General features: G+C 37.8%; 1 protein-coding gene across 4 annotated transcripts in view; it reads left to right on the top strand.

The window, feature by feature from the left end:
* The first annotated feature begins 1,175 nt into the window (after positions 1 to 1,175).
* Positions 1,176 to 15,339, top strand: part of map7d1b (MAP7 domain containing 1b) — a 29,841-nt gene continuing 15,677 nt past the window's right edge. For all 4 annotated transcript variants that reach the window (XM_057354840.1, XM_057354838.1, XM_057354839.1 and 1 more), the window contains exons 1-2: positions 1,176 to 1,533; positions 14,994 to 15,188. In XM_057354840.1, coding sequence (XP_057210823.1) covers positions 1,467 to 1,533; positions 14,994 to 15,188 — 262 coding nt within the window. In that variant the 5' untranslated portion in view covers positions 1,176 to 1,466. The remainder of the gene's footprint in view (positions 1,534 to 14,993; positions 15,189 to 15,339) is intronic.

The following is a 15,339-nucleotide window of genomic DNA, read 5'->3' as shown; positions in this document are numbered from 1 at the left end:
GTCAACTCTTAAACCGCTCCTGTTAAAGTATTAAATAAGGCCCGACCCGATTTTACCCATGCGCCTGCTAAGTAAATGTAAATGTAAGACACAAATAATATCAAATTATGATTTGTATAAGGTGATAGCTGGTGCTCAATATAAGGATAAATATATAATCATGTATACAAACAATTGTTCGTTGTCTACTTTATTAAATAAATGATTAGATGCATACATACAAAACATAAAAATACTTAATTAATTGAATATTCTTTCATCTTTTATTCACCCTCAGGTCTTTCCAAACCTGTACGACTTCTGCAGAACACAAAAGAAGATATTTTGAAGAATGTTGGGAACCAAACAACATTGGACCCCATTGACATCCATTGTATGGGCCCAAAACCAACTAAATGTTTCTCAAAATATCTTCTTTATGAAAGTCATAAAGATTTTGATTGACATGAGGGGTGACATGAGTTGGCAGACCCTTTTATGCAAACTGACTTAACAGTGCTTTCTACTTGTACTGTTTTTTTCTGTACTCTCTGGGGCTCAAACCGATGACCTTTGCATTTCAAGTTTCAAGTTTATTTGTCATATGTACAGATGTCAGTAACAAAAACGCTTTCGTGAGGGCATAGACCGTCTACAGCAATAGTAAAAAAATAATATAAATAAATATTTAAAAAGAGAGACATGAACACAGTTAAAGATAAGAGACAAGGGAAGAAATGAAAAAATAAATCTCACAATACTCCAGGAATTCAGCCACAAAAATATAAGTATTTCATTGTATTTTTACAAATACAATTAATAAAGAAAGCACACCGCATTTGAGTGGACTCTAGGTTGGTCTTTATTCGAGGATTTCTACGTATTTTTCCATTTGACCACAGTAGAAGATGTGTGGTGTGGCTCAGAACTCAAGTCCATCCCTCTGCCGCAGATACAGCGCTAAGAGGAAAAGACGGGGACTTCTGATGATAAAAACATTCAAAAATGTGTCCCTTTACACAACCTGAATGTCTAAAGTGTGTTTGCACGTTAGAACTAAAACGTATTGTGTTATTATTAAACGGAAAACAATAGATTCGATGTCAAGGCGATAGTTTAACACAATCGCTATGCATTTGTTCCCCCCGCTCGTTGAAATGGTACAGTCCGTCGGCTAGTCAGGGACCGTCCCGCAAAGAGCGACTGTATTCCGAAAGCGCTCCGTCTGCTGTGGGGGGATCTGAGTCTCGGATCTGAGCCCCTCTTTTTCCTTTTTTCCCCCGTTTTCACTTTTCCCACGTTTGCCGATGTCGCACATTTCCTTGGGAATAGAGAAGCGTCCGTCAAATGAAATCTTTTTCCTCAACTCAGCTGGGTGTTTCTGATCAGATTTAAAGGGCCACCCCATTGGGGTGTGTTTGAATCATCGGAAGATCTTGGAGTTCCTCTTTTTTCGGACCCTGCGATGGAATGACTGACTGCAAACCATGAACAAAATGGAGAACAGGGCTCTGGAGAACTGTTTTGAAGAAAAACTGACGCTGTCAGAAAAAGGTAACTTACGTCAAATGAAATGAATTATTGCGCTCGACGTGTCTACGAATGTGTGGAAAGCCCCTTGGTTAGATCGCACGGGTGGTCCAAGGGCGCCTATCATGCCTTCAATATTTCACGGCACTACCATGTATGTAGTATATCCAGATGTATAAAAAACGACCAGCTCAGTTTGTAGATTTTCAGAATAGCTTTGTTCTATTGTTTTCGATTTGTTGTTGTTGTTATAATTTTGACCGTATTGGTGTTTGTGGTTGTATTTGTGCCACCTGTCATTAATGCGCGTGAGAAAACAATAAGCAGAGGCCCGTTGCGCATGACCTGGATAACGGTTTTCGTGTTTCTGGACAGAACTAATTTTGGGAATACTGTCAGATGTCTCTCTTGTTTATTATAAGTTTTGGATGTATGCATCGTTTTGTTTATTTGTAAAACGACATTGGTGCGTGTGTTTATGTCATTAGGATCCACGTTTAAGCGCAGCACCGGTATGCGCAAAAGACGTCCATGCGCAGGTCTAATAACCTGTTAAACATCCATCACAAAACGCCCTGTTCAGCACCAAATAAAAGCTTAAATGACTGTAATTGTTGCAGTTATCAGTTAGGCTGGAATTAATCGATATCTTCTGTGCATTTTTTGTCAACTGGTTGCGTATGTCAAAAACCATTTCCTATCGGCATGCATGTAACTATAAATGCAATTCGAATTAATATCAGATAGATTTGAATTGATTTCGATTTTCAAGGCGCTGGTGTAGTTTTATGGTTACATGGTTAAAATCCATAGGTTTGTTTCTTGAGCTACAACTGTGCAACATCATTTTGTCCTTGAACAAGATGGAGTGAGTGTCCCTGTGTTGTGTTGTTGTGTCTGATGAACAACTATCCTGATACATTTATTTGTACCTTTTTACTGGATTTGTTCATAAAGCTTATTTAATGGCCAGGTGCACGCTTCTTTCTATGTACAAATGCATGCAGGTAGGCTAATGGCAGCAGATCACGCATCATCCAGCAATTCTCGCAAGATATCCTGTCAGCATTCTAATGAGTTTATAACCCATTTTTAATTCTGGTTAACTCTCGAAGACTCAAAACTGTAGAACCAGTCAGAAGAGAGTGTATCTCAGGAGCATAAACACATTCCTGTGTGATGACTGTGTACAGAGGCATCCTTCTGCACTGCTCTGTCTCTCTTACAGTATGAGATCTTTAAGTCAAAGTCAAAGTCTGCTTTAATGTCAATTCTGCCACATGTACAGTGCATACATATAGAGGATTGAAATTGCGTTACTCTCAGACCCATGGTGCATACAAATAACACTAACACAGAATAAAAATATATAAAAAAGATACAGATAAATACAGATTATATATATATATGTATATATATATATATACTGTATGTAAAAACATATATATTATTATTATGTATAATAATAACTTTAAACATGCTCGTGGAGACATTGTCTTGTATCCTGAGGCTCAGAGAGAGAGAGCGAGAGAGAGAGATAGCATCCTCAGTCGGCAACATTGATTGCTTTGTAGTGAATGTTTTGGCACCAGGACTCTCCAAGACTGAACTTGTTCATATGGACAGTGTGTCCCCCATCCCAGATGAGACAACACTGCTCGCTCTACAAAGACTATCAGATTTTCTGTAGTCTGTGCTGCGATCTTAAGAACTTATTTTAGTCTGTTTGCTGAATAAAGAAACCAAATCATTGATTTGAATAATTCTTACTGAAATTATTCAATAATAGATCATATAATCTATATAATATATCTATAATCATATTGTACAGAGTAAAGGAAAAAGTCAGTAGGCGTTTTGTTGACACACAAAGTCGATTAAATATTTTTTCACTTTTTTACGACACGGCTTGAAGGGTTGAAAACTTATATCTGTCCAGCATTAACAGCTCAGCAGATTACAAAAATTTTACCCAACAGACAGCGGATGCTATAAAAAAGCATGTTTCTATCTGCCTAAAATAAAACTCAGAGTGTTCCTTCTCTTATGTAATTGCAACTGTGTCTTAATAATCTAATTCCTACAAAGTCTTGTCAAAACCAACCTAGGAACAACTAAACATAGATCCTGGAAACAATATTTTTTACTTCTGCTTTCAGTGGAAAATATGACTGATTTGTGGCATGTGTCACACAGTTGTGGCTTTAGCGCTGTTTGTTGCAAGCATCTGGGCCGTCGATGTCCTTCACAAGTAATGGTGACTGTTTTTACAGGAATGTCATTATATTCGAGTAGATCCAGTAATGAGATTGGATGACTTTTGGAGAAAGGCAGGAGTAACACTGAAAATAGAAGCAGCCGTGTGGAAGGATTTTATCGGAATGTAAGATGTTTGTTTCCAGGGGCAGAAATCAGATGATGATGTGGGTGGAAGAGAAACAAAATGAGAGAAAAGATGAGATGTGAGAGCGCAAAAATTGCCGGGTTTGTGATTAAGGATAGACGCTTAAGCATGATTTAATTATAATGTTCATAACGTTTGTTTTATTTTCTGAGTCAATCTTTGCAGCTTGATTTAAAGTGACTTACAATAGTTGAAATATTGTATAGAATCGCATTTTTTTACTTATATTTTTCCATTTTAAGGCACCTCAATCATTTTTGTTTAACTTCTTTTTTGAGTTTTTGGTGTTACGTTGTAGATCCTTCAGGTCTGAGTATTGCTTTCTGGATTCTTGAAAGTGGAATTGAAATCAAAATTGACCCCGTTGGCTTTATGGGTCTCATCACCAAGACCTCTATTCTTGGCCCACTTTTCACAATCAAATCTATTCCTAATGGATTAAATCGAGTTTGTCCTACAATCTTCTTTATTAAATATCACGTTTCACTCATAAATACGTAAGATTCCACAGTAAATTGCCTTTTGTAACCATAAAGAAGCAGCAATTCATAGAGGGAATACAGAGATTTGATCAGACTCTGTCCTTAGAAGACACTTCTCTTTTCTAAATGCAACCTTTATTCTTAAATTAAGTGACACATTTTTAACGTTATTTAATATTAGTCATTTATATTATAGCATAACAAAGGTTATGGCTATGATTTCTAGAGAACACACTAAACCTTGTATGCAATGTAACTAAAAGCATCTGCCAAATGTATAAATGTCCAATTTAGTTAATTAGCTAGCCAAAGAGATCCTAAAAGATTTTTTTGAGTGTTGTCAGGCTGACCAGAGAACTTGATTAGAAAGTAAGACTATCATTATATTACCAATCTGCTTTAGGAAGTAACCATATGTAACCGGTCCTACTCGCCCCGCTCTGCACGGGCCGGAACCGGCGTCGGTCCGGATGGGAGAGGGGCGCTCTAACGAGGAGGCTGAAGACTGTAGCCTCTTGCGCCTGTCGCTAGAGCGTCTCTCTTGGTCGGGGAGTGAGGTTTACTCGCACGGCTCTCTCTCGCTGGCCTCTGTTACACATAGTAAGAGGGGAAATGCTGGATCCAAGGACACCTGGATGTCAAAATGACCTGCCTGTCCTTCCTTCCAGTCAGATACTAATAATATCAGACGTATCACTAACCTTTAAACAACCTCAAACAGGAATATGTAGTCACTTTAACATGCAGGGAGCCGGTACACTCTTTAAAAAAAGGTGCTTCAAAAGGTTCTTCGATGCCAGAGAAGAACCTTTTGGTTCCATAAAGAACCTTTAACATCCGAAGAACCTTTCTAGCAGCTGCTGATAAATCAGCGTTCTTTTTACAGACTTCTGAGGGAGGAGCCACCTACATTTTTCGTTCTTCCGATGTTCATGCTTCTGCAACAAATACTGCAATAAAATATTACTGCCGCCAGCCCCTGCCATACCCAAATGACGCCCCTGTTTCTAAGCTAACAATGTGAACCCTATAGTTAGAGTATTTTCATCCTAATTTATAGTTCTGCGTATTCTTTAATAATGAAGTGTGTCACCTGCAGAATCCAGTTTTTGTTTCAGTGTCTGTAGTGTAAACCAAGCAAGAATTCAGTCACGTCTTCCCCGCGCGGGCACACGGTTGCACAATGACTGGATCTCGGCAGCAGGAAGACAGTGGAAATCTCAGTCTTACGTAAGCGGGGTGTGGGAATTCTGTTTGTGTTGGGACATGAACAAAACAGGATCTCCTCAAGGCCTGAAGATTTGAAATAGGCCGGAGAATGATCTGAAAATGAGGTCAGAATAAATTCTACATAATGCATTGTTTGTGTAGTGCCAGAATGCTTTTTAATGATTGGTTAAATATGCTAATTTATGCAGATTTGTCTATTGTAATAGAGAGTTTTACACACCAGCAGCAGTCTGGGTTTATTATTTTCAGCGTTTGGCCTTTCGCAAGGCTTTGCTCATCGTTTTGCTGTGCCATGGGTTACAGAGACAGAAGCATTTCATGTACTTTTATTATGACATCATCTAAACCAGTGGTTCTCAAACTTTTTCGTTGTAAGGCCCCCTTTGTGTAGAGTGCATCGCTTTGCGGCCCCCCAAATAAAGACTTATAATCTTAAATTTAACATTTTTATTTAAACAAAAACATATTCTGTTATACAATGCTGAAACATTAATTCTTTTGTCTGGTGGTCTTATTTTTCTGATGTTTGATTGCATAAAATCTATGATCAATTTCTATATTTCATAAAATGCCACTAAATCTGTGGCCCCCCGGATCCATCTTGGGCCCCTCCAGGGGCTACGGCCCCCAGTTTGAGAACTTCTGATCTAAACAGACGTTTAGGAGCAAATGTTGGATCGAAGATTTTCAAGTAGGGAACCTTCTGAAGTTTCTTCTGTGATATAAATCCTTTGACCCAGTGTTTTTCTTTGGACTGCGCTCTCAAAGTTTGCTCCAGCGGTCTACAGTCTGTGTTTATTTGTTGACGCTTTGTTTAAAGGTGGTCTTGTGGTCTCGGGAAGGAAGTGGGATCGCTGCGGTGTGGACAGGACACAAAAGAATATGGGCTGTCTTCTACTTATAGTACTTGTACTTCTTTACAATAGGACAATGTTAAAGGGATAGTTTACCGAAAGATAACAATTCTGTTATGATTTATTCACCCTCATGTGGTTCTAAACGCATATGATTCCTTCTTCAGTGCAACACAAAAGAAGATATTTTGAGGAATGTCAATGTTGTTTGGTTATAAATAGCCTTCGAAATATCTTCTTTTGAGTTCTGCAGAAGAAAGAAAGTCACACAAGTTCGAAATGACATGCAGACAGAGGTGGACGAAGTACACAACTTCCTTACTTGAGTGAAAGTACAGATACTACTGGTCAAATATTACTCCACTACAAGTAAAAGTTGTAAAGACAGATTCTTACTTGAGTAAAAGTACAGAAGTACGTGCTTTTAAAAGTACTCAAGTATTAAAAGTAAATTTCCTTTATGTCAGTTGTTCATTGTTTTATTGTCGTATACCTTATGCCTCTGAAGCAACCTACTGAATACACAGAGTAGCTCACAGTATCAGTGGTATTAAAGGAGTAGTTCACTTCAACATTTGCCCCCATTGACTTTCCATAGTCATTTTTATTCCTACCATGGAAAGTCAATGGGGGCAAATTTTGCAGTGAGCAACTCCTGTAAGAGCTTTATATGTTTAGCGCATATATGTTTAGTTTAGATATACAGTAATCCTGCATGATCATTTAGCCTAATTATCCTCATTAGCCCCCTAGGCCTATATGTTTTTATGAGCAGTGTTCTTTTATTTTGTATATTCCCTTTACCAGTTTTAGCAGTAATTTACCAGTAAGTAGTAAGGTTCTTGTAAATAGTAAAGTGTAGAAGCCATGTGTTTGTTGGATTTATTACCATTTGTATTACCATAATTTAACTACAAACATAAACTATAGCTAGTATAATGAAACTATGGTATTTTTAGTTGCTGTGGTTTTACTAAAGATTATTAATTGGAGTATGGTTCCTATATTTAGAAAATGTTAAATCTGTGGATACTGTGGTTTTACTGCAAATACCATCCCTGCTGAAAAAACAATGAATTTTTTAATCAGAATGAGATTTTTTAATTAAATTCCTCTTTGTAGTGTGTTTTGGGTTTTATTTCAATATGATTTACCATCCCACCAATAGAATCCATCACATACAACTAGACAACAAGTATCCATAGTACAATTCCCATTATAACCATTAAATCCATTACATTTTATGTTGTATTTTGGGCAGGGTTCTATTGTTTTTATTTCAACAGGAATACTTCAACTATAGTTACTTCAGTAAAAACATCATTCATTCTCCAAATCGCTTTAAATGATACAGCAGCAGATCAGAAGTTAACACGCACGTGTAGCTCAAGGTGTATGTGATGCTTATTTACCGTTTAGCCGTTATGCCGATCATTTTCATGACAATGTTTCTACGATCTTTGACTGATCGTAACCCACAGATGATTACACCACACTTTAACATGTGCCTTTTTCGTCTTTTATTGTTCTATTTGCCTTTTTAGAGAGCTATCAACGGTGTAGCAGCGCCAACGTTTACATTAGTTTAGCGGGAAGATCCCAGAGTTGCCAGATTTGCGTTAAAAAAATCTGCCAAATGGCCATTCAAAGCTTGCCGGAAAACCGCGAGTTTAGAAAAACTGAAATACTTGGCAACAGTAAAAGGTCCTGGCAGATCGCAAGCCAGATAAATTGCGCACACAGGAAAACCCGCTGCATAGAAACCATTTTCTACTTTTGGACCTTTTTATAAATGTAGTGGAGTAAAAAGTATGATATTTGTCTTTCAAATGTAGTCAAGTTAAAGTACAAGTACTCAGAAAAAATAATACTCAAGTAGAGTACAGATACTCAAAAAGTGTACTTAAGTACAGTACTCAGGCAAATTTACTTCGTTACTGTCCACCACTGCATGCAGATGAGTAAATGATGACAGAATTTTCATTTTTGGATGAACTATCCCTTTATTGGTATGCTGAAAGTTTGACAGGGTTGAAACCGACTAGTAATATTACAAATGTATGATTTCTTTTGTGTCCAAGATCACTTGATAGCTTTGAGGAAAGAAACTAAGCAATAATTTTAAAACTGAAAGACATTTTTTGTCCAGTATGCTGTTTTGTTTCTTCTTCATGAGTATTTTGTGCACATTGAGGAATGTGTGTTAGTTTCAGATGTTGTTTAGTGTATCTTGATGTTTAAAGTCTTAATGGATTTAACAACAGCTGTAGTCAGCAATGTCATTTTGAAAAGAGACGTGTGTGTGTGTGTGTGTCAGAAAGTGAAAACAGGTTGGTAACAAGTGTTTGTGTGTGTATCTGTCGAATGCTTCAGTGTGGTCACAGGACTGGACGGGACGGCTAATATTAGAGTCACAGCTGCGCAGTGGGTTTGGACCCCGCAAACCCCGTGCTCAACATTATTACTGCCCCAACTTCCAGATTTATATATTTTAATTATTTATTCATATATTGTGGATAAATATCCTGGTCACTTCGAACTTTCCCTTTAAATCAGAATTCAGCAGCGGTAATATAACCTAAAACATTTCTCACATCTGTTCTACACACATATAAATGCTATGGGAAATTTGTGCATGTGTCGTGATCTCTGAGCGTGTCCTGTTGGGAATTCAGATGTTGGCCGACTCTTAAATTCTTTCCCTTACACGAGCATCACATCTGCTTTCAGTTGACATTGTTGTCTTCAAATAAATCTTCTGTCACCAGCATTGGTTCACGTGTGGCCGGACACCTCCCCCTAGTGAAACGGCGCAGGTTTGTTTTAAACGCGAGTCATGGCGGCTCGGGTAGGTGGCGTTATTTCCTCTTGCCTCTTGGCTTTGAAGTGACTCAGTCTAGGGCATAACACATCCTTCCTCAATGAAGGAATGACCTCAGTATCAAGTGACTCCTAATGGAAGGAACATGCAAGGAAGTCTGGGAATAATAAGGGCATTTCCTCTTAAATATAGAGCCGTGCTCTCTGTTTGGCTGCGTTGAGACAATCACGTTTTTTTTTTAAGCAGTTGCATTACTCGTAAAGCTCATTTTTGCACTTTAATTCCAGTAAACATATTTCAGTTTTAGTTTTAAAATAAAACGTAAACCTGCCATTTAAAAAAAAATGTATTGAGCAAGTGCAAACTGACGTGTTCTTTGCTGTTTTAATTTAATTTTTAATGTTTACATTTTAAGTGCCAATGTTTACATTAGTCCCTTCAACTTAATATTTAAAAATTTGGCAAATGGTGAGTTGCTGGAACTTGTAAAAATAAGTTTCATTCGCTCTTCAAAATAAATGTGCTTCACGATGCCATATAAGAACCTTTTTTGTCTAAATGGTTCTATTTTCTTTCTGTTTTATAAAAGTTTATTTGTGGTGAAAAAAGGTTCTTCAGATTATAAAAAGGTAAGAAAGAGATGGTTCTTTAAAATACCTTTGACTGAACGATGAACCAAAAATGGTTCTTCTATGGCATTGCCGAATTTTATTGTGAATTTTTGTTATTTTTAAGAGGGTTGAGTTTAAAACTACATGGTTTTACAGGTCATGTAAATATATATATATATTTATATATTTACAGTGCATAAAATTCTACAAAACTTTGTCTCCTTATATTTTTCCAATTCACATTGGCAAGCATCTAGTAGTGATTCATAATTTGAGCTCTCAGGTCAGATTTTGTGAGTTTGATGTTCTTTGACTACATACATTTAGATTGTAAAGGCAGATTTTATGCACATTTGATAAAGATAATATCCCTTGTTGAAACTGATCTCAGGTCAGAGACTTGCATGTTTGCTAGCTTTGTGATCCATCACCATTGGTGCTGTGAAATTCTAATATCCTACACTAAACATCATTGAGCCGTAAATGAGTTAAAACATTTTTTACTGCCGATTAGATCCAGACAATTGATCAGTCGCACAACAAACCAGCATGAAGCGTTGTCATCTCGATAGGAGACCAATTACAGAAGTAATGATGTGATATTACGCTTACAGACCGAGTTCTGCTTTAAATGCTGCTTTGTTGTGTCTGGTATAAGAGGGTTACCGTAAAACCACATACTGTATACAGCAATCTCACAGCCATCAAGATATATAGATATACGTTGTGTTTTTACATACTTTCCCTTTGTGACTTCATTCAGTGGCAGAGCTGAAGAAGCCTGTTAAAATATTCAAGATGTTTGAATGATTCAATCGTTCCTCTGGTGTTCTGGGTTTCAGGATCTGAGTGTGTGTGTGTCTGCAGGTGTGTGTGTACCCGCTTCATCCGGCCTGCTGACCACTGTCAGATACTGCAGAAGAACCAACCTAATCCCACGGGAATTCATAACTATTTCACGAGGTGGCTTATTCATATGAATTCTTACGTTGTGAATCATACAAAAACGAACAATTACTAGAGAAAAACAATACTGAAGCCACACCCCTGACCCCGTCCCAAACCCTAACATCACTGGAGCGAAATCAAATCATACGAAAATGTACGAATGAGATCGTATAGCCCGAATATCTCAAGATGCACACCAGTAATGTATTCTTCTAAGGCATTGTTGTAAAAGCAAGATAAATATCTTAAGTCTACTAAGGCAGTGGTTCTCAAACTGGGGGTAGTGGCCCCCTGGGGGGCCCTAAAATGGATCAAGGGGGGCCACAGATTTTGTGGCATTTTATGAAATATAGAAATATATCATACATTTTATGCAATCAAACATCAGAAAAAAAGCCCACCAACCAAAATAATTGATGTTTCAGCATTGTATAACTGAATACGTTATTGGTTTAATAAAAAATGTAAGTTTAAGATTTTAATCTGTATTTGGGGGGGCGCAAAGCGATGCACCCTACACAAAGGGGGCCTCACAACGTAAAAGTTTGAGAACCACTGTATTAAGGCATAGTCCTGGCTTAAGATAAGCCATGTCTGTGAAACCTGGCCTAAGTGTTTTTACTTCAACTCAAAAGTACTTAACCCCAATTTGATTGTAATTAAAATTTGAGGCAACTTACAAGACTGCGACAAATGGAACACAAAGTAGGAAACAAGGACAAATTCTGCATTTTTTAACCCAAAAAGGCATGAAAACAAACTACATAGTTAAAATATATTTTAAGCACAGTTACAGCAAAATAAATTAATTCCTTACACATTTGCACTAAACCAAATTAAAGGAGTAGTTCACTTCAAAATAAGCCCCCATTGACTTTCCTTAGTAGGAATAAAATTTAGCTACTATGGAAAGTCAATGGCGGCAAATTTTGAAGCGGACTACTCCTTTAAATATATTAAATGACGTGACTGTTTCAGAAGATATCATGAGGATACAAATAGGCCACAAATGCCAGTTTTCTGAGAATGACCCGTGCAGCCGCCCTGTACAGTTCACAGTGCGTTAGCAAAACACTTAGTATTGAATTTTAGCATTATAAGTACAAATATCCTGTCTGGCAGATTACAGGCGTCCTGTGCTCATGTTGTGCTCTGTTACCATCCACACACACAGAGGAGGACATACCGCACATGCCTGAGGCCCGAATGACCCAATTCCACCGATCCATGTGCTCTTCTCTCTTCTGTACACATAAGTATCACTGACCCACTTCACAGCAGACCTTCCGAGAGTTTTTAAAGAAAACTGCTTTCGTATACGGAAAACTACAAAATTACAAACACAGATTTTCTATTTTGTTAATAAAAATCTTCCCCCCAACTCGATGTAGAATATGTTACATTTGCTTCAGAAAGTAGAGTTTTACTTCTCAGGAGAGTGTCTGTAAATCTCAGCTCCTTTTATGGTTGATTAGGAATTGTTGGGTCTATTTTTACTCTTGAGCATCCGTCTGATGCAGAAACCTGAAACCTGATGGATCCGTGTCTGTGGGCTGAGGACTTTAGACTCAGATGCAGGTGTCTGCGTGATCTGGCGTGTCGAACGGCTGTGATGCCCACTGCCAGCTTTGAATCTAAACTCACTTTATTACATCTGTGAATCAGAACTATTTAAATGAGGTTTCTTGGCATCTTTGTAGTCTTCTTTAAGCCAATTGCAAGTACTCCAACACAGAGACTGACTGTCAAAAAGATTTTTCGTCTGAAATACTGGACTGGTTTTTACCTTGAAGATGATCCGTCTAGACATGTTGTAACCCTTCCTCGTGCTTTAGTCCTGATTTGATCTCATTGACCCTCTGTCCAAACATCCCCAGATCACAGATCTCTTTTGGCTCTAATCTTGACCTCGGTCATATATCTTCACCCAGTGCTTCTTGGGAGATTTTAGTTCTTGGTTCCTGTTGATGAACACAACACATGGAAGTAATCCATTTTTTCATCTTTTGATATTTTCACCTTTCATATTTCTACTCAATTCCATTAAATCCTAATAGAAAAATGCCATGTTTTATTATTATATAGCAGTAAAAAAGAAAGTACACCCCTTTAAAAAAATCATTTATTTACCCTCATGTGGTTCTGTACAGAAGATATTTTGAGAAATGTCTCGGTGGTTTTGTGTTCATACAATGGAAGTCAATGGGGTTAAATGTTGTTTGATTATCAGCATTCTTCAAAATATATAGAAAGTCATACTGTGGATTGACACGAGGGTGAATAAATGATGAAATCAGTTTCAGATCTTTATGCAGTTGACACATCATTGTAAATAATATCATGGATATTATATGTTCATGGAACAACTGACCTTTAAACGTTTGACTCAGTTTTGATGATTTCATTTAATGTTGTTCACTTCTGGGCCGGTGGGCATCCCTTGTGACTTGATACATAAATCTTCAGTGCTGAATCTGGTGTATTGTTCTGATAACACATTTCTTTCTGCTCATTGTATCTCACAACATGCATTATGTGATAGCAGCTTAATTACTCTTGTGATGTATTCTTTCATTCCTCTTCATAAATAGAGTCATTACACATCTTACCGTATCAGCTTCTTAGCAGATGAAAAATGGGATGCATTCTGTTTCTTCCCAGGGCCAGATGGAGGGGCTTTGTTAATTCTGACAGTTTTCCCCCTTCAGTCACAGTACAGGAACAGAAGAGGAACATTAGCCCGCCGCTAACCTTACAGACACGACACGAGACCTCCGGGGCAAACTCACGAGGGAATTATTATTGGACTTTGATGTGTGGCTTTTCTTTCTCAAGAAGAGTGAGAGATCTCCTCTCTGAATAGAGCGTTCTCATAACAAAGAAACATCACAGATCTCTTTAATATCTCAGTTGTTTCTCCAAGTCCTCGGTGAGATATACTTCTAGTTACAGTACAAACATATAATGTAAACTAGTCGTGTACTTAAAGTTAATTAAATTACACCAGTACGTGATCAAATAAGAACAAGTAATCAAAGTATTTTTTAGCGAATATACAAATACAAATGTTATAATTTAATCAGTCAGGAGCAGACGCAATCATGACACTTAATCTTGAGTGATTTTGTCTTTGTCCCTTGTTGTTTGATGAACATTGATGAAGATCTTTATTATGCTACCGCCCCTTTAAGAGATTGCATGCATTTTGTTTCCAAACTGTTTACGTTCATTTAAGACATAATGGATTACCTTTACAAGGATACTTGCTAATATGGGCATTTCATTTTATGTGCCTATGTCTGTTTAAGAGTAAGAAGACGTGAAAGAGAACTCAGTTCAGTATTTTGCACGTTGTCTGAGTTTTATATCATATTTAGTCTTTAAATAGACAAAGTCTTTCTCTCATGGATGCCATGAGGTCTACACTGACGACAGTGCTGACAACAGCTGCACAACCAAAGATCCCAGAACACAACTGGAGAAACACAGACTGACCCTCGAATGAAAACTGGATGTTTAGACCCGGAGCTGACCTCAGGTTTACCCCGTGTGTGCTCACAGGTCAACTATGTTTAAAGTTAAATAACCCTATTGATAAAAGCTGTAAACTTGGTGTGACACCATACAGACGATTGACACCAGGTCAGAGGTCAAGTGGTCTAGTCGAATTTTTTTGTTTTTTGAAGTACAACTACACTGTAGTGTTTCTGTAACACCACATAGAAAATTGACACAGAGATGTTTGTACTTGCAGACGGTTCCTTTGTGTTGCCGTCATTCATTTGCGTTGTTTTTCTTGAAAATATTTGAATACTCGGTCAGTTAAAGCCCTTGTTTTTGCTTCTCTGAGGGTCTCGCTGCAGGCGTTCAGTTCATCCTAATCTCTTTTCCATGTCTGATGTTTTAACATATTTAGTCAGCCGGTTAATAAATGGTCAGTTTTAATCCTGTGATCTACATAGATTCACAACTCATCTGACGTGATTGTGTTCAGTTAATCCTACAAACACTCCTTTGTAAATTGTGAAGAATGATTTTTGACACTTGCGATATTACTTTGAGCTGTTGGTAAATGTTTTCTGAAATCTAACTTATCTCTCTCTTTCTTTGTTCTCTGTTCTGTCACTCCATCAGCTCTCACATCTCCTCCAGGGACGGGTGACACGGTTCAGAAAGACAATGAAATGGACAGCGAGATCCTCAAAGCTGAGGACACGACCATCACAGACTCCTCCCTCAATACAGACCCGCCCTCAAAAACAGAACCAATCAGATCTGACCCGAGATCCACCACCCCTGGAGGCACTGCCGTCTCCCCATCAAAAAAAGGTGAGGATAGTAACTGATACACCCCTTCTGCTTTTTCGATTCTGTGAGCTTGTAGCTCTTAAAAGCTGTATTACAGTCTATCTCTTGTGTCTGTGAACTATGGCCTGACTTGATGATTGTGGTTTGATGTTTATATAATAGATATAGGGAT

The sequence above is a fragment of the Triplophysa rosa genome, linkage group LG16 (assembly GCF_024868665.1).
Source record: "Triplophysa rosa linkage group LG16, Trosa_1v2, whole genome shotgun sequence".
In the NCBI taxonomy this organism is placed as follows: domain Eukaryota; kingdom Metazoa; phylum Chordata; class Actinopteri; order Cypriniformes; family Nemacheilidae; genus Triplophysa; species Triplophysa rosa.
The sequence above is the reverse complement of the archived record's forward strand: the minus strand, read 5'-3'. Positions and strand labels throughout refer to the sequence as shown.